This window comes from Podarcis vaucheri (genome assembly GCF_965113315.1).
Source record: "Podarcis vaucheri genome assembly, chromosome: 2".
Taxonomy (NCBI): domain Eukaryota; kingdom Metazoa; phylum Chordata; class Lepidosauria; order Squamata; family Lacertidae; genus Podarcis; species Podarcis vaucheri.
The window spans coordinates 123,646,908-123,670,203 of NC_138760.1; the positions used below are offsets into that span (position 1 = coordinate 123,646,908).

Sequence of the window (23,296 nt, forward strand, 5' to 3'; positions counted from 1 at the left end):
CGCGGCCTCTCTAGGAACGAAGGCTCGCTCTCCTTAACCCTGTTAACGGGAGGAGGAGAAGGCGGTGGGGTGGGAGAAGCATTTTCAGAGTCTTGTGACAGCTGAAAGGCTGCTACCGTAAGATGCCACTCTGCAGCCTTCCCCAAGCTGGTGCCCTCCCATCAGCACCATGGAGCTTTGCCTTGAGTGTTCGTTTAGTATGATGTTGCTGCTGGTTTATTTATTTTAATTCTGTTTTATGGAAAACATTTCGATTGAGCAAAATAACGCGAAAAAAGGAAAAGGAGCATTAAAAGAAACAACCATATGCTTAAGTGTCCATATGCTTATTGCATTTATAAATTTATAATTTATTGTTGTACATTGTTTTAACTGCTTGTTTTCTTTCTGGGATTGTACCTCTAAGTGTGTTTTATAAGCTGGTCTCCGACCGTAATAAATTATTTATCTATCTATCTATTTAACCCACTGTATTTTTTTATAAATGTATTCCAAATGTCATTCTATTTGTCCAGACACAATCTGTGTCTATAAGCTATCTGTCTGTCTGTTGCAAAAGTTGTCAGAATAAAGGGTGACTATAGATTTATCATTCCACTGACTCAAGTCTTTTAGCTGTAGCGAGGGCACAGCAAAACCATTTACGTTGACAGGTTGTCAAATCCAACGTAATTTAAAATAATGTTATCCTCTGACAGTACTACCCCCCCCCCCCCGTGCCAAAAAAGTAATATTTATAATATAACAATCCGGGACTTTCTCCCAAAACTTCATCAGCATAGGATATTGCATAAACATATGTATCGAAGAAGCATTATCTTTATTACATCTCCAATATGCTGCCATAAATAGTTCCCTTCTATACAAATGTAAGAGTACAGCTGAGATGATTGTATAGAATCATAGTAGTGTTTTGAATGGGACTCTCCGAAGGTCCTCTAGTCCAACCCTGTCACACAGGTATCTCAGATAAGGAATCACTGACAGATTGCCACCCAGCCTCTGTTTAAAAACCTCCAATGAATGAGCGTCCAACACATTTCAAGGGAGTCTGCATGGAAGGTGATGAATTAACGAATAATAGAATAATAGAATTGTAGAGTTGGACGGAATCCTAAGGGGCATCTAGTCTAACCCCCTGCGATGCAGGAATCGGCAACAATAAGACTGCTTTTTGTCTGTCTTCAATAATATAAGACCTTTCCAAGACAGTCAAGGGACTGTACGGCGATGAGCAGCTGCAGGATCTGTTATCTTGGGTGTGGGTTTCTGGTTGGAGCCAGACTGAAGTTGAAATAATAATAATAATAATAATAATAATAATAATAATAATTTATTTATACCCCGCCCATCTGGCTGAGTCTCCCCAGCCACTCTGGGCAGCTCCCAATCAAATGTCAAAAACAGTACAGCATTAAATATTAAAAACTTCCCTAAACAGGGCTGCGTTCAGATGTCTTTTAAAGATAGGATAGCTGCTTATTTCCTTCAGATCTGAAGGGAGGGTGTTCCACAGGGCAGGTGCCACTACCGAGAAGCCCCTGTAACCTCACTTCTTGCAATGAGGGAACCGTCACAAGGCCCTCAGCGCTGGATCTCAGTCTCCTGGCTGAGAACATTCAAGAGCTGGGCCTGGTGAAGGAGATATATTTTTCACCTGCAACCACAGTTTGCAGCTAGTGATGGAGAGTCCCTAATAAATTATTGGTGAACTGGATTAAGGAAATTAATCTTTTAGTGTGGCGGCACCTACACTTTGGGACTCCCTGCCTCTGGACTCATCAAATCCCCTCCCAGGAACCAGCCAAAAAACAGCCGGCGAGGTAGAGGATAGCTCCGCCGCTTAGAGCATGGTGCTGATCATGCCAAGGTTACAAGAGGTCAGCTGCATATTCCTGCACTGCAGGGGGTTGGACTGGATGATGCCCAGGGGTCCCTTCCAGAGTTTCACGCTTATGCGCAGGAGATAGGCGGCGCTGCTCTGAGCTGCGGCTCGGAAAGCATTCAGAGGTCGGTGGCAAGGCAGCTCCTGCGCTCCTCCTCCTCCAGCCAACTCCCCTCTCCGGAAGCAGGATGGCCAAAGATGAGGCGGAAGCTGGGAAGCGGAAGCCTGAAGCAGCTGTTTTAAGCGAGGCACAGAACTGTCGACTTGGGAGCGGGGATCCCTGGTGGTCATCTAGCCCAACCCCCGGCAATGCAGGAATCGCATGCATAACAGAGCGGCTCGGGGCTTCGGTGGCTTCTGCTCCTCTTCCTCCTCCAGCTCCCTTGTGGTCTCGATTTCCCCAAGGGTAGCCGGGGGGCAGGCGGAGGCCAACCCCGGGGAGACTTTGCGTGGAGCAAGACCCCCACGAGGGGCGAGGAAGGAAGCGGAGGTAGATCCTGGGGAGAGAAAGGGATCGGGCAGCGGGCAGGCGGGGCAGATCACAGAGCGGAGGGTTGTTTTTAAGGGAGCGGGAGATCCCTTTTCTGTAACCCCGATCATCCCCGAAAGTGTCCGCCCCATGCAAGGCTCACTCGCGAGCGAGATGTGGGTGGGAATCGAACAGCGCTCTGCACATGTGCCGGGAACAGCTCTCCTTTATCGCCCGGCAATTTGCGGGGCTGGGCGATGCTGAAGCCCGCAGGTTCTAGCCTGGGACTAAACAATTGGCTGCTGCTGGCACATTTGCAAAGCTAAGCAGGGTCTCTTGTACGGTTTCAAATTGGGAGGGGGGGCGTCCTTTTGAGATTCCTGCACTGCAGGGCGTTGGTTTGGATGATCCTTGGGACCCCTTCCAACTCTATGATTCTGTCATTCTATGAAATAAGAGCGAGGCAAGCGAAAGTGGAGCACGCCTAGCGGGATTTATTTGATGTTTTGGTGAGCCCAGGTGGCAGGCGTTGTTCTATTCTCAGTTTCCTAATCCCGCATGCCTTTCAGGAAGCTGCAGTTGGTGCCCCAAACCTGGATCTAGGCAGGGGAGTTTTCCTTTTACAGTAGTACCTCGGGTTACATACGCTTCAAGTTACAGACTCCGCTAACCCAGAAATATTTGTTGTTAAGTCATGTCCGACTCTTCGTGACCCCCTGGACCAGAGCACGCCAGGCACTTCTGTCTTCCACTGCCTCCCACAGTTTCATCAAACTCATGCTGGTAGCTTCGAGAACACTGTCCAACCATCTCGTCCTCTGTCATCCCCTTCTTCTTGTGCCCTCCATCTTTCCCAACATCAGGGTCTTTTCCAGGGAGTCTTCTCTTCTCATGAGGTGGCCAAAGTACTGGAGCCTCAGCTTCACGATCTGTCCTTCCAGTGAGCACTCAGGGTGATTTCCTTCAGAATGGAGAGGTTTGATCTTCTTGCAGTCCATGGGACTCTCAAGAGTCTCCTCCAGCACCATAATTCAAAAGCATCCATTCTTCGGCAATCAGCCTTCTTTATGGTCCGGCTCTCACTTCCATACATCACTACTGGGAAAACCATGGCTTTCACTATACGGACCTTTGTTGGCAAGGTGATGTCTCTGCTTTAAATTTTTTTAAAAACAGAAACTGCTCACTGTTTCTGTATTTGGGGGGAAAGCTTCATCTGAAACATTTCTGCCTGTTATGAAGCTGTCAAAAGCACAGGAGCACTGCGAGGAGGCAGCCTCTGAGAGAATGACAGACTTATTGTAGGTTTGGAGGATTGGGAAATGAGCAGACGGACATTCATGACATTTCAGGGGGTTGGGCTAAATGACCCTTTGGATCCCTTGTAATGCTATAATTCTTTTTTTAATAATAATTTTTATTGGTTTTTTAACACATATTTAACACAAACAAAACACAATACAATAACAAACAAACACATAAACATGTAAAATTTCAAAACCTTCTTTTCTTGAACCCTGTTTCATCGACTTCCCCATACCTTCCCTTTCTGCATCCCTATTTTCAAATTTCTTCCAGCAAATCCTCACTTCAGAATTTAACTAATTAACCTTTTACTCCTCCTGTCTTTACCAAATCAATACAGCTGTAACCTCTTAATTTCCCTAGCCTTGGCATTTTAGCATTCATTTATTTTATAATAGTTCTTAAGATAGACTTTGAATTTCTTCCAATCTTCCTCCACCGTCTCTTTTCCTTGGTCTCGGATTCTGCCGGTCATCTCAGCCAGTCCCATGTAGTCAATCACCTTCGTCTGCCATTCTTCCAGTGTGGGTAGTTCTTGTGTCTTCCAATACTTTGCTATAAGGACTCTTGCTGCTGTTGTGGCGTACATAAAAAGTAATGCTATAATTCTGAGTCTAAGGCATTTTATTAAAACATGCTTAATAGCTCTGATGAAAAGAAATGGGGGGTTCTGGATGGTTGCTTAAAGGATTTGCAAATGCAAGAGGAGAGCCAAGAATCTGTAGGGGCATTTGAAATATTAAAATGACATGGCGTAAATACTGTAAATTGCCATTCAAGATGACACCTTGCTGTTTGCGTCAGGAGTTGAATAAATTGTGGGCATGTGACCCAGGTGTGGCTCAGGGGAAGTTTGGAGAAAGTAACAAGGTCATGGGTTCCTAAGATACCTGTGTGAGCCAGAAAAACAGAGGCTTGCCTCTTCCACCATCCTGGTTCACTCTCTTGCTTGCTCTTCTGTTGTTCCCATTCTCCTTTATGGCTTGCCACTTCCACCTTCCTCGTTGCCTTTTGTAGCCATACTTGCGGCTTACGTTTTTTTCAGCAGCGCTCAACCACTGGGATGAGCCCATTTTCACTGCCGCGTGTGACATGTCTTCAACCATCATGGTTCAACTCTGCAACTTGCCTCTTCTGTTGTCCCCATTCCTATTTTATGGCAATATTTCAGGCTTGCCTCTTCCACCATCCTGGTTCACTTCTGCAGCTTGCCTCTTCTGTTGTCCCCATTCCTATTTTATGACAATATTTTAGGCTTGCCTCTTCCACCTTCCTCATTCCCTTTTGTAGCAACGCTCGAGGCTTACCTCTCCTGCTGTCTCCCTTCTGTTTCTTTTAGCAGTGCTCAACCACTGGAACGAACCCGTTTTCACCACCGCGTTTAGAAGGATGGCATCCCTGACGCTTTCTGAGCCAGCCCCTCTTCCTGCTAGTGTGGCAACAGTTGCTCTGGTTCCAGCTCAGGTGGGCAAGGGGACAACTGGCTCTGGGGCGACAACCTACCAATTTCCCTTTGCTTCAGTATGAAAGGTGTCCTTAGCCCCACCTGCTGCTCCTGAGAAGCTCTATGGAGAGACAGTGAGGTGCAACAGTTAGAGGAACAATGGGAATGTGTTGGATTTTATAACACAAGTACTTTGTTTGAGAGTCTCCCATAAACAATTGCTGCTATCTTCAGATAGAGCTTGTAAGGACCCTAGCCAAAAACCTGGAGATTCTCTGCCAATCAGTGTAGAAAATACTTAATTAGATATCCTATGCCCTTTTAAAATGTGGGTTTTTTTGGGGGGGGGGTTATTGGGCTGTTGTTTTTATTTTGATTATATGTTTTGTGGTTTTATATTTTGATTTTGTTCTGTGAACTGCCCTGAGACCTCCGGTTATAGGGCGGTATTTACAGTGGTACCTCGGAAGTCAAGCAGAACCCATTCCGGAAGTCCGTTCGACTTCCAAAACGTTTGGAAACCAAGATGCGGCTTCCGATTGGCTGCAGGAAGCTCTCTTGCAGCCAATTGGAAGCCGCGTAAGCTGCATTGGACATTCGGGTTCCAAAGAACGTTCGCAAACTGGAACACTCACTTCTGGGTTTGCGGTGTTTGGGAGCCAGAACATTCAACTTGCGTTCGACTTCTGAGGTACGACTGTAAATTCAATAAATAAAATTAATTAGATGGATCAACTGTGTGGCTTGTGCGAAGGCGTCAAGTTCTTTGGGGAAGGGATATAGGTCAATTGTAGAGCACCTCTTATGCATGTAGAACGCCCCAGGAAAAGCCCTGTCTTGAAACCCAGTTAGCATTGATCAAGGGTACCGTATTTTTCGCCCCATAAGACGCACTTTTTCCCCTCCAAAAATGAAGGGGAAATCGGGGTGCGTCTCATGGGGCGAATGCCTGCAAGCCTCGCGCGCCCGGCAGGAGGTCCCACCGGGTGCGCGAGGCTTGGGGCGGCAGCGGACTGCTTGCCGGCATGCAGAAGCTTGGGGCGCGCTGAGCTCAGCACGCCCCAAGCTTCTAGGTGCGCGCAAGCAGTCCGCTGCCGCCCCAAGCCTCGCGCACCTGGTGGGACCTCCTGCCGGGTGCGGGAGGCTTGGGGCGGCAGCGGACTGCTTGCCGGCATGCAGAAGCTTGGGGCGCGCTGACCTCAGCTTGCCCCAAGCTTCTGGATTAGCGCAGGGGTCCGCTAGCCCTGGGAGAGGCGCCCGGCTCTCCCACGCTAGCGGAGACCTTGCCGGCACGCAGAAGCTTGGGGCGCGCTGAGCTCCGCACGCCCCAAGCTCCTGGTGTAGCGCAGCGCACCTGGGGGGGAAATAATTTTTTTTTCCTTTATTTCCCCCCCTAAAATCTAGGTGTGTCTTATGGGCCGGTGCGTCTTATGGGGCGAAAAATACGGTAGCTATTGTGGTGGCCTCTGGATTTGTTTTTGGACTCCAACTCCCATCAGCCCCAGCCAGCATGGCCAATGGACAGGGATGATGGGATTTGTAGTGCAGCAAAATGTCAACTGGGCACCTTGTTGACTACGCCTGGCATAGATAACAGATGGACCGATGGTCTGACTCTGTACTATGCAATTTCCTTGCCTGGGACCCTGGAGATCCTCTGGTTGGTCAGTCTATAAACTAGTGAACTCGGCGGATCAACAACCTGACTTGGGATGAAGCCCCTTCCGAAGTTCTTGTGTCTTCTTTCAGGTTTTGGTGACCTTTCAGGATGTAGCGATCCACTTCAGTGAGGAAGAATGGGCCCTTTTGGATCCGGACCAAAGAGCTCTCTATATAGACGTCATGGTAGAGAACAACTTCAACTGGGCCTCTCTGGGTAGGCATCCCTTCTTTGCTGCTCAATAAATGGTGTTGAGAGGGCTTGGGAAGGCTCTAGGAAAGCATATCATAGCTCTACTTTCCCCGTCTCTCAGTTTGAGTAAGGAAAGGGCCAGAGCTCAGTGGCTGGAGTACTTGCTCTGCATACATTGTCACTATTACAAGGTTATACGCTCTATAGAGTGGTACCTCGGGTTACATACGCTTCAGGTTACATACACTTCAGGTTACAGACTCCGCTAACCCAGAAATAGTGCCTCGGATTAAGAACTTTGCTTCAGAATAAGAACAGAAATCGGGCTCCAGCAGCGCAGCAGCAGCAGGAGGCCCCATTAGCTAAAGTGGTGCTTCAGGTTAAGAACAGTTTCAAGTTAAGAATGGACCTCCGGAATGAATTAAGTACTTAACCCGAGGTACCACTGTATTTATTGCTCAAATCATGCAGCAAACCCCAAGCAGAACTGGTGATTATTACTTGAAATACTTAACAGAGGACAGGGAACTAGAGATTACCTTAAAAGTGGTTAAATTCTGTGCTGCTGCTATAAAATTAAAGAGACGAGCATTGAATGAATCTAACCGCCAATGTCTTCATATGTTTTAAATTAGCAATTAAGGCTTTAACTTATACATTTTAGCAGTTTGAATTATTTATCGTGTATTAACTCATAGAGCTTAATTTTAATCTATTTATGTTTGTATGTTCTCTGTTGTTGTACAATCGTACCTTGGAAGTCGAACGGAATCCGTTCCGGAAGTCCGTTTGACTTCCAAAACGTTCGGAACCCAAAGCGCGGCTTCTGATTGGCTGTAGGAAGCTCCTGCAGCCAATCGGAAGCCACAGAAGCCCCGTCGGACGTTCGGGTTCCAAAGAGCATTCGCAAACCAGAACACTCAATTCCGGGTTTGCGGCGTTCAGGAGCCAAAAGGTCTGAGTACAAAGGTGTCCAGGATCCAAGGTTTGACTATACATGTTGTACTCTGGTCAGGGACCAAAATAAATCAATTCATTCATGCATGCATACAGAAGGCCTCAGGATCAGTCCCCATTTAGGGTTTGGAAAAGCTCCCTGTCCAAGTTCACATCCTCACCATACATTTAAAGCATTCTTATACCCCTTTAGCAGGCATGGCTTCCCCCAAAGAATTCTGGGAGCTGTGTTTATTCATTTATTCATTTTGTATACCACCTTTCATACGAAGGTCTTGGGGAAGTTCACAGCATAAAAATACAAAATAAAAACACGAAATTCATAATAAAAACGAGAACGAAAACTGAAATAAACCAATATCCCTCCTTCCCACAAAACACATTTAAAAGGACACAGAATGTTCATCAGCCACAGGCCTGATTGAAGAGGAATGTTTTTGCCTGGCGCTGAAAGGTGTATAATGAAGGCGCCAGGCAAATGTCCCCGGGGAGAGCTTTTCACAAACAGGGAGCCACTGCAGAAAAGGCCCCGTTCTCGTGCTGCCACCCTCTGGATCTCTCGTGGAGGAGGCACACTGAGAAGGGCCCCAAAAGATGATCTCAGGGTCTGGTTAGGACCTAGGTTAGTATGGAGAAGTGTGTCAGAAGGAGTAAAATTTTCCTAATTCCACTTGTATTTTTGTCTTCCCTTCTGAAGGAGGATGTTTCTTTCCCAAGCTGACCCTCACTTCCAGGCCTAAAGGCACCAACAATCTCTGTGTACCGGACTCCAAGGAAATGGAGAGATTTTCAGGTAATGTCGTTTAAAGAACGTGGCCAGCAGGCTTGAATCTTCCTAGTTCAGTCAGAATATCATATTTCCTGAAGACACTTCCTGACAAGACAGATGTAAAGCCAGAAAACATGTATCTCAAGGTTGGTTGGTTATAAAAAATATGTATATCTATATCAGCCTTTCCAACCTGGTGCTGTCTAAATGTTTTGCACTACATCTCCCATCAGCCTCAGCCATATAGTTTATTGCTGGTCTGGTGACAGTGGTTTTTATTCTTTATGCTCTGATCTTTTGCTCAATTAATGGTTTTTGAAATCAGCGACCTGTAATAATAATAATAATAATAATAATAATAATAATAATAATAATTTATTATTTGTACCCCGCCCATCTGGCTGGGTTTCCCCAGCCACTCTGGGCGGCTTCCACAGAAACCAAAAAACACTAAAATATCATACATTAAAAGCTTCCCTGAATAGGGCCGCCTTAAGATGTCTTCTGAATGTCAGGTAGTTGTCCATCACCTTGACATCCAATGGGAGGGCATTCCACAGGGCGGGCGCCACCACCGAAAAGGCCCTCTTGAAATATTTTTTATTTCTGCTCCGTAGAGAGAGCAGTATTCTTGTGTATCTGAGCTAGAGTTTAACTCTAAGAGCAGGCATCACAGCTAAACTGAGTTTCCTGCCTTTTCTGTTCTTTGGAGCTGTATTGACAGCCGCCTGGTTGATCTCCCCCTCCGCTGACAGAAGTGAGTCTCAGGATTCAAAATCGGAGCGCAAATCATTTTCTTTAGATCCTTGAGACTTCTGAGTTGTGTCAGAAGCCGCAAACCTTTATTGTCGTGCCGTTGTGAGTGGAAAGGTGTTAATTCAGCTCATTTAGTGCTGGAATATAAGGAAAGAAAGGAGAAGAGAGCTAATCTTGGCTGGATGACATCACTGCCCACAGCCCCAGCCATATTGTTGACGTTCTTACGGCATTTGGAGATAACCTGCCTTTGAACAGGGAAGCTCCATTTAGCTGCCATGGCTTATAAACCTATCTGCTTCCACAAATTGGTCTAACCATTCCCACCACCGGCCATCTGCTTTGGAAGCCAGTAGCTATGGTTGTGTTGCATGTGTGTTGTCCCACAAGTTTTTAAATTGTCATTTGTGAATATATTTGTTCTTCTCTTCCAAAAGGTGGTGGCATGGCGAGTGAGACCAAGCAGAAGCCTCTTCAGCCAGAAGATTATTCCTTCGAAGCCAACAAGACTTTAATGAGAAGATCCCAGAATAATGTTTCTTTTTCGAGTGAGTGCCCATTAAAAACATTTGGGGGGAATAAGTCCATATGTAGCCCCAAACTCTGCAATTTTTCCTCATAGGGGAGCTGATCCATTCCCTTGATGATCATTTGGTCATCCTTAAAGTAAAGGTAAAGGGACCCTTGACCATTAGGTCCAGTTGTGGCCGACTCTGGGATTGCGGTGCTTCTCTCGCTTTACTGGCCGAGGGAGCCGGCATACAGCTTCCAGGTCATGTGGCCAGCATGACTAAGCCACTTCTGGCGAACCAGAGCAGCGCACAGAAACACCGTTTACCTTCCTGTCGGACCGGTACCTATTTATCTACTTGCACTTTGACGTGCTTTCGAACTGCTAGGTTGGCAGGAGCAGGGACTGAGCAGCGGTAGCTCACTCCGTCGCGGGGATTTGAACCGCCGACCTTCAGATCGGCAAGTCCTAGGTTCTGTGGTTTAACCCACAGTGCCACCTTTGGTCATCCTTACCAAGAGCTTTTTGAAGAAGAGCTATTTAAGGGAGCAGGATACTTTTTTGGGGGGTGGGGATGATAATTATTATTATTATTATTATTATTATTATTATTATTATTATTTATACCCTGCCCATCTGGCTGAGTTTCCCCAGCCACTCTGGGCGGCTCTCAATCAAGTGTTAAAAACAGTACAGTGTTACATATTAAAAACTTCCCTGAACAGGGCTGCCTTAAGATGCTTTCTGAATGTCAGGTAGTTGTTTATCTCTTTGACCTCAGATGGGAGGGCGTTCCACAGGGCGGGCGCCACTACCGAGAAGGCCCTCTGCCTGGTTCCCTGTAGCCAGAATGTTTCTGAGGAATGTTTCTGAGGCAGAGATAGCTTCCCTTTTAAACTTTCCCCTGAGACAAGTAAGGTGCAATCCTCTCTTCTCCTTTCTGCAGAGGAGGCTTGGAGCCAGAATTGCCTCTCCTCATCCTCTTTGTGTGATAGAATAATGTTTGGCGAGGCTAAAGGTCCACTCCTCCATTCTGAGCACCCAGAAACACGAGAGGAATCTTTGGGAAGACTAGAGCAGAAAGGTGAGGCCTCTGGAGGCCTCCTCATAGATGAAAGAGAAGAGGTGTGGACCAATTCTGGGAGGACTTACCGGTGGAAGTCGTTCCTCGTCCCACGGGAAACAAAACCTCCAAGGGAGAAGCTCCACAGGTGCCCGGTTTGCTGGAAGTGCTACAGCACGAGGCCCATCCTGGCACGCCACCAGAGGGTCCACACGGGTGAGAGGCCGTACCAGTGCTCCGAGTGCGGGAGGAGCTTCGGCCAGCGCATCGACTTGAAGAACCACCAGAGGATCCACACGGGCGAGAAGCCGTATGTGTGCTCCGAGTGCGGGAAGAGCTTCAAGCACCACTCCAGCTTGACGGCCCACCAGAAGATCCACACGGGCAACAAGTCCTATTCGTGCCTGGAGTGCCGGAGCAGCTTCAGCAACAGGTCGAGTTTCTCCAAGCATCAGATGACCCACTTGGCAGAGAAGGCAGGGCCTTCTCTGGGAGCAGCGAAAGTTTCAGGGAGTGGTGGAACCTTACAGGACATCAGAGAATCCACCTGAGAGAGATGGGTTGGCCACCTCTGCCATCAACTTAGGACATTCCTGTCTTACGGGGGCAAGGGAAAGCTGTGGCCCTCAATGTGTTATTGGACTCCAGCTCCCCAGACCCTTGACTATTGGCCGTGCCCCACTGTGCTTGGTTCTACTCTGAAGTTCCAGAGCAGCATTGATCCCTGCCAAAAGCAGGGCTTGCCTTGGGTGCTGAAAGCAAGCCCTTCCTGGGGCAGGAATCTGGTTTCATTATGAAGGTTTGACTGGGTGGTTTTATGGGGTTTCTGAACTTTTGCACTAAATACACGATGGTTTTGTACTGAAATTTGTTTACTGGTTGTTGTTTTTAAAACACCAGGCACTAGCCTCCTTGGGAGTGCAGCTAGGCCCTGGGAGGTGCTATGTACACACACTCAGCAAAACACGATCGACACAGGAGTGTCAGGCCTAATAAGCACAGCAACTGATCTCCGGCAGGTGTGTCCCCCTTGCTGAGACTGAAAGTCCCCTCCTCTCCAGGATTTTTCCCAAACAACTGGAGACTGTGCCTGTGCGAAGCTAACTTCTCCTCCTCCCCTTTTCATAGCTGTCAACTTTTCCCTTTTCTTCCGAGGAATCCTATTCGGAATAAGGGAATTTCCCTTTAAAAAGGGGAAACATTGATAGTTATGCCTCTTTTATGCCATGGGGTTAGATGGAATCAACCGTATATTTAAACCACACACATGCCCCAATCCTGGGAACTTCAGTTTACCCCACAAATAGCTACAGTTCCCAGCACCCATAGAAAATTACAGCTCCTATAATTCACCACCATCATCATAATTTTATTTATATCTCGCCCATCTGGCTGGATTTCACCAGCCACCCTTTGGTGGGGAAGAAGATGTACTCAAAATGTATGATATGTACGCAATCTTGAGTCCAGCAATGTCCACAGGTTTCCCAACCCAGTGTTAGTCTCAAATGTCATGTCCTCCAGACATTAACAGAGTGCAGCTCCCGCCATCCCCAGCCAGGGGCGATGGGAGTTGTAGTTCAGCAATATCTGAAGGGCCCCCATGTCAGCGAGCTTTGTCACAAATGTGCATTAAGACTCTTTTGCTCAGCAAAGGGTTAAGGTGAGGGAATACCGCCTCCTAGAGAGACCGGAAGCTCCTCTGCGGCAGGAAAGGGGGGGAACAAAAACAATCAAATGCCACTTCCTGTTCCGCTTCCCATGGGAAAGTGGCCTTTGAATTTTCCCACGCGCAGATAATCAGGGCTCGGAAGGACTTTTCCGGCGGCTGCGAAAGAACCAGGCAAGTGGGAAGGGCGGAGGGGAAGGGAGGGCGTGCTGGGCCTCGAATGGGCTCCATGGCAGGCAGAAGTGCAACTGGGGAAGTTTTTCCCTGTCGTGGGGCTGGGAAGGGGAGGGAAGGCTGGGAAAACACCCTTGGTTGGAAATCTGCCTGCCAGGTAGGGGAGAGCGGCAGAAAAACGAGGAGCCCTTCAATTTATTATTATTTTTTGGATGATGCACACTTCAAGTGGAGCAGAGAGCGAGTCTTTGTGCAGAATGAAGGGGTGGCAATCTGGATCCACAAGATCATCTTTCCTGTAGACATAGGTATAGTCTGTTTATTACACCAGTGGTTTCCAAACTTCCCACCCCCTACCACCCAGTGGACCACTTGATTATTGCTGGTGGAGGACCACCTCAATTATTTTTCTGCTTTTTGTAGCAAATGTAATGCCCTGACGTCCTGACGATTTTTAGTCATATTTTTATTGCTTCTTTTATTTCTTGTGTTGCACTTGATCCTACTCCAATTTGCGTTCCATAGAGTTCAGGCAGAAACTTCCACAACTCCTCCACACTGCCCAATAGATAGCTCAGTCAACAGAGCATGAGACTCTTGATCCCAAGGTCGTGGGTTCAGGAAAAATATTCCCGCAGAGCAGCGGGTTGGACTGGATGACCCTCTAGGTCCCTTTTGACTCTACAATCCCACGATTCTATGACTCTGTGGCTACCAGGCTGGTGCCTTAACGCAAGGCTCCCCCTACTCTGGCAGGTAGCCTTCAGCCAAGGAAGATTTCCAGCTCCAATTTTTCTTTTCTCCCTTCAACAGCACAGCCGTCGCCCCAGTCAGCATCTTGGAGGGGAGTGAGAGGATGGCCCGCCTCCTGCCAGACCTCTGTAAAGAAACTCAGCTGACAGAGAGCGGCTTGTGGGGCAGCGACAAAGTCAGCTGCTTGAAGGTGAAGGAGGAGGTCCTGGAGGACGAGCCAGCCAGCTCAGAGGCGCAGCGACAGCACTTCCGGCAGTTCGGCTACCAGGAGAACGAGGGGCCAAGGGAGGTGTGCAACCAGCTCTGGGAGCTCTGCAACCTGTGGCTGAAGCCCGAGAGGCACACCAAGGAGCAGATCCTGGAGCTGGTGGTCCTGGAGCAGTTCCTGGCTGTCCTGCCAGCGGAGGTGCAGAACTGGGTCAGGGATGTGGAGCCGGAGAACTGTTCCCAGGCGGTGGCCCTGGTGGAGGACTTCCTGCTGCGGCAGCAAGAGGACGAGAGGCAGGAAGAGCTGGTGAGGATGTTAGGAAGGACCCAGGAAGAGGTCAGGCCAAAGGGGCTCCTTCTAGCCCACCATCTTGTTTCCCACAGTGGCCAAACAGATGCTCCAGTGGGAAGCCCCTGAGCAAGACCTGCTTGCGACAGCATCTCTCCCCTCCTGAAGCCTCCAACAAGTGATACTCAGAAGCACACTGTCTTGCACTAATGCATGAAGTGGACCATCGATGGCTACTAGCATGGTGGTTCTGCTCTGTCTCCACAGTTGGAAGTGGTAACACTTCTGAATAATAATAATAATAATAATAATAATAATAATAATAATAATAATCTGCCTCGGTCCAGTATATCTGGAGTGTCTCCACCTCTATCGTTCTACCCGGACACTGAGGTCCAGCACCGAGGGCCTTCTGGTGGTTCCCTCACTGCGAGAAGCCAAGTTACAGGGAGCCAGGCAGAGGGCCTTCTCGGTGGTGGCGCCCTCCCTGTGGAACGCCCTCCCACCAGATGTCAAAGAGAACAACAACGACCAGACTTTTAGAAGACATCTGAAGGCAGCCCTGTTTAGGGAAGCTTTTAATGTTTGATGCATTACTATATTTTAAGATTTTGTTGGAAACCGCCCAGAGTGGCCAGGGAAGCCCAGCCAGATGGGCAGGGTATAAATAATAATAATAATAATAATAATATATTATTATTATTATTATTATTATTATTATTATTATTATTTACACCCAGCCACTCTGGGTGGCTCCCAACAGAATATTAAAAACACAATAAAACATCAAACATTAAAAACTTCCCTAAACAGGGCTGCCCTAAGATGTCTCCTAAAAGTCAGATAGTTGTTTCCTTCCTTCATTCTAATGGAATGGCATTCCACAGGGCAGGTGCCACTACCAAGAAGGCCCTCTGCCTGGTTCCCTGTAACGTGGCTTCTCGCAGCGAGGGAACTGCCAGAAGGCCCTCGGTGCTGGACCTCAGCGTCAGGGCTGGATGATGGGTGTGGAGACGCTCCTTCAGGTCTACTGGGCTGAGGCCATTTAGGGCTTTAAAGGTCAGCACCAACACTTTGAATTGTGCTCGGAAACGTACTAGGAGCCAATGTAGGTCTTTCAGGACTGGTGTTATGTGGTCTCGGCGGCTGCCCCCAGTCGCCAGTCTAGCTGCTGCATTTTGGATTAATTGTAGTTTCCGGATCACCTTCAATACCAGTTTGCTGGAGTCCGCAGTGGGGAGATGGCGCCTGTGCTTGGGTCCTGCTTGTGGGTCTTCCACAGGCATCCTCTTCCTCCTCTGGCGCAGTGGGTCAACGCGTCTGACTGTTAACCAGAAGGTTGGTGGTTTGTGTCCACCCAGAGCACAAATTCCTGCATTGCAGGGGGTTGGACTAGATGGCCCTCAGGGTCCCTTCCAGTTGTAAGGCTAAAGGTAAAGGACCTCTGGACAGTTAAGTCCAGTCAAAGATGACTGTGGAGTTGTGGCCCTCATCTTGCTTCAGGCCGAGGCAGATGGCGCTTGTCCACAGACAGCTTTCCAGGTCACGCAGCCAGAATGACTAAGCCTATTCTGGTGCAACAGGACACCGTGATGAAGCCAGATTCTATCAGTTTGAGGAAAACAGGTGGGATTAAAATGCAACGAATAAATTAAATAAGTTTGTATCTGCAGGTGGTGCAGTGACCGGTTGGGTCTTTAAAGGGGGAGTTGATTTTTCAGGTATCCAGGTCCCAAGCTTTCTAGGGCTCACTCAAACCAGCCCCTTGAAATCGCCAGCAACCAGCCTCGCCTCCTTTCAACGTCCTGTGCTCTTGTTTCAGATGTTGGGCCCGTTCAAAGAGGAGGCTGCTCATTTCCCCACCGCTGAAGACGCTTCCTCAGACACCTGGCGGAGGGTCATCTTAGGGGAGATGAAGCAGGAGGAGGAGGAGGAGGACGACGACAGAGACACAGCCTTGTTGGGTGAGGACTCCTCTTTCTATGCTGTTTAGAGTGTGAGTGACTCATGTATTGGTGTTTTAAAGAGGTGTGAGGTCAGGCAGTGGTGATATGAGTGAGATGTTGCCTTGCTTGAGCAATTCTAAATTATACAGCCTTGCAATGCTCTCTCATTTTGTTTATCTGTATGTGGTGTTTATTATTATTATTAGAATTTATATACTGCCCTATACCCGGAGGTCTCAGGGTGGTTCACATAAAAAGATCACAGTATATAAAATCAAAACAGAAACAATAACCCAAAAATACTCCGGTTCAAATCCCTGCGATGGGGTGAGCTCTTGTTGCTCTGTCCCAGCTCCTGCCAACCTAGCAGTTCAAAAGCACACCAGCGCAAGTAGATAATTAGGTACCGCTGCGGCAGGAAGGTAAACTGTGTTTCCGTGCGCGCTGGTTTCCGTCACGGTGTCCCATTGCACCAGAAGCAGTTTAGCCCTGCTGGCCACATGACCCGGAAAGCTGTCTGTGGACAAACGCCGGCTCCCTCGGCCTGAAAGAGAGATGAGTGTTGTACCTCATAGTCATCTTTGACTGGAATTTTAACTTTCCAGTGGTCCTTTACCTTTTACCTTTACCTTTTACCTCACAGTAGCCAGTCAGATGCCTCAACAGGCAGTGTGTACTTTGTTTTGTTTTTTGGATGAAAAAATTCTTTATTGAAATTCATTAATGTCATTACAGATTTAACTTCACACATACACATACATACCGTATTTTTCGCCCTATAGGACGCACTTTTTCCCCTGCAAAAATGAAGGGGAAATGTGGGTGCGTCCTATGGGGCGAATGCAGGCTTTCACTGAAGCCTGGAGAGAGAGAGGGGTTGGTGCGCACCGACCCCTCTCGCTCTCCAGGCTTCAGGAGAGCCCCAGCGCCAGCCCCACAGGGTCGGGGGACAGAGGGAGGCGGAACGCCGCCATCCCGCTCTCTCCCGAAGTGGTTTGGAGGCTGACGGCGGGGAGAAGAGCGCTTCTCCCCGCTGCCTGCCCCACCACTCCGGGGACAGCAGGGAGACGCAGCACGTCTCCCTGCTGTCCCCGGACCTGATCTCCAGGTGGGCGGCGGGGAGAAGAGCGCTTCTCCCCGCTGCCTGCTCCACAAGCGCCTGGGGGGGGGGAATAAATTTTTTTTTCTTTATTTCCCCCCAAAAAAGCTTGATGCGTCCTATGGGCCGGTGCGTCCTATGGGGCGAAAAATACGGTACTATATAGTTTAACTTAGAATGTTAATTTGACCATCTAATTCCACTTAGATATCAGCTAAGCTATAATCATATAATGGTACATAAAATAAAATAAAATAAAATGGTACATAAAATAAAATAAAACAAAACAACAACAAAATAAATATATACTTCCCATCATTTCCCGATATAGTTGACATTTGTGATTTTGAATGTGCCTATAATTATTACCTTATGTTTAATATACTTTCTAATACTTTCTTACAACCTAGCATACCAATTTTCCTATATTTCTTAATATTTTATGTACACAAGCAATAGATAATATGTCACTGTTGTTTTTTTGTAAGTCTCTCTTAAACATTTCCCATTTTTGAGAAAATAATTGTTTGGCATTACCTCTTAACCTATTTGTTAGTTGAGCCATTTCCACATAGTCTAATACAGTGGTGCCCCGCAAGATGAATGCCTCGCAAGACGGAAAACTCGCTAGACGAAAGAGTTTTCCGTTTTGGAGGTGCTTCGCAAAACGAATCTCCTATGGGCTTGCTTTGCAAGATGAAAATGTCTTGCGAGTTCCTGCGGGTTTTTTCCCCTTCCCCCCCTTTTTCTAAGCCGCTAAGCCACTTATCAGCTGATCCGATAAGCCACTAAAAGCCGCTAATAGCGCTAATCCGCTAATCCGTCAATGGGCTTGCTTCGCAAGACGAAAAAAACGCTAGACGAAGAGAATCACAGAACGGATTCTTTTCGTCTTGCGAGACACCACTGTACAGTCATACCTCAGGTTGAAGTAGCTTCGGGATGAATATTTTCGGGTTGTGCTCCGCGGCAACCCGGAAGTAACGGAGCATGTACGGGAGCGCCTCTCCTGGTATGCCCCACAGAGGAACCTACGGTCTGCATATAAAAACATCCTGAAGGTCCCAGGCCACAGAGAGGTTAGGCTGGCCTCAACTAGAGCCAGGGCTTTTTCAGCTGTGGCTCCAATCTGGTGGAACACTCTGTCACAAGAGACTAGGGCCCTGCGGGATTTGACATCTTTCCGCAGGGCCTGCAAGACAGTTGTTCCACCAGGCCTTTGGTCAGGGCCCAGCATGACTCCCTCCTCTGGCAACCTGCACAGAATTTTGCTTAACGGTTGCCATTAATTTGATTTTAATTAATTTTTATAATGAAATGTTTTTAGAATGTTGGATTATTTGGTTGTTTGATTGTTGTTAGCCGCCCTGAGCCCGGCTTCGGCTGGGGAGGGCGGGATATAACTAAAAATTATTATTATTATTATTATTATGGTTTTTGCCGCTCATGCATGCACAGACGCTGAAAATGACGTCACGCGCATGTGCGGAAGCGCCGAAGCACGATCCACACATGCACAGGTGCGTCTTACGTTTACTTCAGGATGCGAACGGGGCTCCGGAACGGATCCCATTCGTATCCAGAGGTACCACTGTAATTCATTGGCAGAATGACTTGCGTTTTGATTTCCTTCTTCCCGGCAGCTTCCGAGAGAGTGTGTGGCGAGGACGACCCAGACCGTTCCGCAGATCCAAGGCCTCACGAGGTGCTTTTGGGGATTGCCGAGTGGAACAGTCCCGATCCAGGGGAAGCCTCCGAGAGCCTGCCGGGAAGCCGCCCGGAGAACAGGCGGGACAAACTGGTTTGCGGGCCACAGGGCTACCAGCCGGCCAAGGGAGGAGTGGCTGTGCAGCCGCGGATCCAGGACGAGCGCCTGAAGAAGTGCCCGGAATGCGGGAAGGGCTTTGTGTGGCGGTCGGAGCTGATAGAGCACCAGCGCTCGCACACCGGGGAGAGGCCCTACTCCTGCTCATACTGCGGGAAGAGCTTCAGCCGCAAGTCGTACATCATCAAGCACGAGAGGATCCATACGGGGGAAAAGCCCTACATCTGCTCGCACTGCGGCAAGGGCTTCATCTCCAAGTCAGACCTGATCAAGCACGAGAGGACCCACACGGGCGAGAAGCCCTACATCTGCCCCGACTGCGGCAGGAGCTTCAGCAGGAAACAGTTCCTCGTCACCCACCGCAGGACCCACACGGGCGAGAAGCCCTACAAGTGCTCCGAGTGCGGGAAGAGCTTCAGCCAGAGGACTTGCCTGGTCATCCACGAGAGGGCCCACACCGGGGAGAAGCCTTTCAAATGCCTGGTGTGCGGGAAGAGCTTCGGCCGCAGGGACATCCTCATGACCCACCAGAAACTGCACACCCGTGAGAAGGCCTTCCAGTGCGCTGACTGGTTGTGAAGCTGCCCTTTTGCCCGATTCCGTATTCTCTTTGGAGTTCATAACTGTACAGTGGTACCTCTGGATGCGAACGGGATCCGTTCTGGAGCCCCGTTCGTATCCTGAGTAGAACGTAACACGCATCTGAGCGTGCATGGGTCATGTTTCGCCGCTTCCGCGCATGCGCACGACGTCGTTTTGAGCATCTGCGCATGCACGAGCAGCAAAACCCGGAAGTAACGCGCTCCGTTACTTCTGGGTCGCCGCGGACCGTAAACTGAAAATGCATATTTAACCCGAGGTATGACTGTATATATTGTGGTATTGGGTGTTGGTTTTTTTAACATGAAGGTTTTGCATAGACGAAGCCTTATGGACGGCTGCTTAACATGCTTCCTCCCACACACACCTTTTAAAGTATTTGATGGCTTCTTTTGTACATCGGGAAAATGTAATGTGTGAATTAAGTAAACAAGTGTGTTCTACAGGTAATCAGGAAAGTAAGGCTTACCAAAGAGACCTAAGATTGGTTATAGGTCTTGGTTAAATGCACATTTAGTGGTGACCCACTGGGTTTCAGTAATGGGCTGGTTCAGATGCCAAATCCGTTGGACGTATCCCAGAGGTTCCCAAACTTATTTGGCCTATCTCCCCCTTTTCAGGAAAAAAAATATACTCAGCGCCGTCCTGCACCGGAAATCTATCTTCTAATTTAAACAAACAGACAGAAAGATGCAGTGAAAACTGGATGAAGAGATGGACTAGGACCCGGGATTAAAAACTCATGGGTGGGCGGACCAGAGTGAAGCCTGCGGGCTCCGTCCGATCTGCCCCAGGAGCCGGGCTGACACCGTAGCTCACTTGCCATTGGCCAAATAGGCAGGCAAGCTGTGATCCATTTCTTGGGCCTGGGTGAAGCCAAAAAGGGGTCGCCGAAACCTGGGAAAGCCCCTCATGACCACCGGATCCAGGGGAGGGGTTGTCACCGTCCTGCAACGGTGCCCAACGTGGCAGTAAGCATCATTACACAACAGATGAAACGTGTATGAACAGTTTTTCAAAATTTTCTTCTTTCCCTTTGCTTCCACAGCCCCTCTGTTTTTATTCATGGTCCCCAGTTGCACCTCTGCATCATTCCAGCAACCCCCAGGGGGCAGTATAGACCACAGTAGGAAACACTGATGTAATCTGTGGAGTTCTGTGTGGAGAAACTAATGATAATAATAATAATAATAATAATAGTTTATTATTTATACCCCGCCCATCTGGCTGGGTTTCCCCAGCCACTCTGGGCAGCTTCCAACCAAATATTAAAAACAATACAGCATCAGACATTAAAAACTTCCCTAATGAACCTAGATCATTAGCTGTGTCCATTAGTTCAGTAGGTCTACTGTCAGTGGGACCAGCCTTCAATACAACCCTTGACTCGGCCGTCTTTGGTGCTGAGCACTGCCACCTTGTGAGCTTGGATCCAGAACAGTCCTGCTGGATGGGGCCTATCTAGTCCGGCATTCTGTTCTCACGGTGGCCAGCAAGGTCCGCCAATGGGAAGCCTGCAAGCGCAACACCACTAGCCTCCGTGATTCAGAGCAACTGGTGTTCAGAAGAATATACTGCCCCCGGCTGTGGATGTACAACATAGCCGTCATGGCTGGTAGATTCCTGCTTTCTCACTTCCTGCTTTGGACAAACCACCGTTTAAGCAGGTTTCCTGTTTCCCGCTAACCACAGTTTGGTGGTTAGCGTGTAATAAACTCTCGTTTTCCTGAATTGGGAAGTCAGGAAGGGAATTGGAGATAAGTCGGCCTGAGCTACTGACCCAAGGACATGTTGCGTTGTTGTTTTTTATAATGCAGAAACCGTTGTGTTGAATGGCCCTAAGAGAAATCCGCTCATGGCACTATTCGCTCTGGCAAGCAACCTTTGGCCAGGAGGATCTGAAGAACCTTCTTTTGTGATGTTGTGTGTGCCTAAGGGTGCTCTGCACTTGGGTGGCAATCCTACCTCCCTGTTATATCAGTGCTGGATTTGAAACCAAAAGGTGTCTTTTAAAAAGGCAAAAAAGCTGTATGGTACTTTAAAAAAGCATGGCGTGCAAGGATTTCCTTGCAGAAAATGGACAGAAGCTTCTGGAAAGGAATTTAGGTCTCACTGTTCCATCAGCGCAAGCATTTCAGCTTGCCAGACTGAATGATCCTTCTTCCTTGTCCCCCAAACCAGTTCTGGGGGAGAAGGGGGAGTCCCATTGTGCTATTTGAAGTCCTTACACGAGCTTCTGTTTGGGGGCACTTGTCAGCTGAATCCCTTTCTCACTGCCTCACGTTTGTGCCAAACCATGGTTTACAATCCAAACCATCCTTCAGAATTGCTTGTTTGCTGCCATTTTCGGCTTGCTGAAACTCTCTCTGTTTGGGGTCGTAGCACAAACCATGGTTTACAAATCCGTTTCAAGCCACGGTTTCTGATCTTGATTTGCAAGCTGACTGTAACCATGGTTTGTTTGATTCATAACACTAAACTAAACCTTAGTTAACCTTCCACTACCATGTTTTTGGGTGGCCTCTGTATTTGAGGCCCTGTATGAATAAGCAGTGAGGTTTGCCTAACATAGCTCAGCCTTGTACTTTGACCACTTTCCTGGTGGGCCTTGGTAGCCAGGAATTCCATGTGTGTGAATGGGTTTGCAGAAAGGTGGGCTGCTTAGATGCCAGTCTGTTTGGTAAAAGGCTCTTTTGTCTTTTACAGTGGTACCTCGGGTTAAGTACCGTATTTTTCGCTCTACAGGACATGGAGCGAATGCAGGCTTTCGCTGAAGCCTGGAGAGTGAGAGGGGTCAGTGCACACCGACCCCTCTCGCTCTCCAGGCTTCAGGAAGCTATCCGCAAGCCTTTGGAGCGCGCAACCTCGCCGCAGCTCCCGGACCCGTTCTGGGGGCTGGGGGAAGCTCAGGCTTCCCCCGCCCCAGCCCTGCAACTAAAAACGAAGCCAAGGATCCCGCTCGCTGTCTTGGCTTCTTTGCTTTTGGGGGCTGGGGGAATTTCTTTATTTCCCCCCCTAAAATCTAAGTGTGCCCTATGGTCCGGTGCGCCCTATAGAGCGAAAAATACAGTACTTAATTTGTTCCAGAGGTCCGTTCTTAACCTGAAACTGTTCTTAACCTGAAGCACCACTTTAGCTAATGGGGCCTCCTGCTGCTGATGTGCTGCCGGAGCACGATTTCTGTTCTCATCCTGAAGCAAAGTTCTTAACCCAAGGTACTATTTCTGGGTTAATGGAGTCTGTAACCTGAAGCGTCTGTAACCCGAGGTACCACTGTATTACTTGCCCGCTAACAGGCTACAATCCTTCACCCCTTTTTTATTCAGCCAACGTGAAAACACAAGCTAACTAGCCTCTTGGCAAGTTAGCGGTTTTGAGGAGCAGGTTTTATAAGCCTTTCTTCCAAATTCATGCATTTCTCATATATTCCCACCCCAAAAAAGACTTAACACAGCAAAACAAACACGATAACATCAGAATGCCTGATAAATATTAGGCTGACTGTTAAGAATCTTTCCAAAATGTCATCTTAAAAATGTGACCTGTTTTTAGATTGTGAGCCTGAGAGGCAGGCAACCCACTCCCCTTTTAATCTCGATATAGCACAACATCTAGTGTTGCTTTGTAGGTTCTCAATGAAATAAATAAGTAGATACGTTTGATGTGTGCCATTTCCTCCGCCCCCGAGGGAGGAGGGAACAAAGAGCTCAGACATGTCAATCT

The 23,296-nt window shown here is 48.2% G+C and overlaps 2 protein-coding genes across 3 annotated transcripts; both read left to right on the top strand.

Moving 5' to 3' along the window:
- The first annotated feature begins 2,354 nt into the window (after nt 1-2,354).
- Nucleotides 2,355-11,878, top strand: LOC309525077 (zinc finger protein 34-like). The gene is made up of 6 exons (XM_082210446.1): nt 2,355-2,375; nt 5,002-5,123; nt 6,853-6,979; nt 8,610-8,705; nt 9,875-9,985; nt 10,895-11,878. The coding sequence occupies exons 2-6, from the start codon at nt 5,049-5,051 to the stop codon at nt 11,560-11,562; spliced, it is 1,077 nt and encodes a 358-aa protein (XP_082066572.1). The 5' UTR covers nt 2,355-2,375; nt 5,002-5,048; the 3' UTR covers nt 11,563-11,878.
- A 546-nt stretch (nt 11,879-12,424) lies between these two features.
- Nucleotides 12,425-23,233, top strand: LOC309525005 (zinc finger and SCAN domain-containing protein 16-like). Of its 2 annotated transcripts, XR_014216039.1 has the most exons (5): nt 12,425-12,854; nt 13,668-14,121; nt 15,926-16,067; nt 18,792-22,336; nt 22,399-23,233. XR_014216039.1 is itself a non-coding variant. In XM_082210323.1 (4 exons), the coding sequence occupies exons 2-4, from the start codon at nt 13,711-13,713 to the stop codon at nt 19,550-19,552; spliced, it is 1,314 nt and encodes a 437-aa protein (XP_082066449.1). In that variant the 5' UTR covers nt 12,425-12,854; nt 13,668-13,710; the 3' UTR covers nt 19,553-23,233. The 2 variants fall into 2 exon arrangements, 1 of the variants encoding a protein (XP_082066449.1); XM_082210323.1 differs by having other exon boundaries at nt 18,792-23,233.
- Nucleotides 23,234-23,296: the final 63 nt, after the last annotated feature.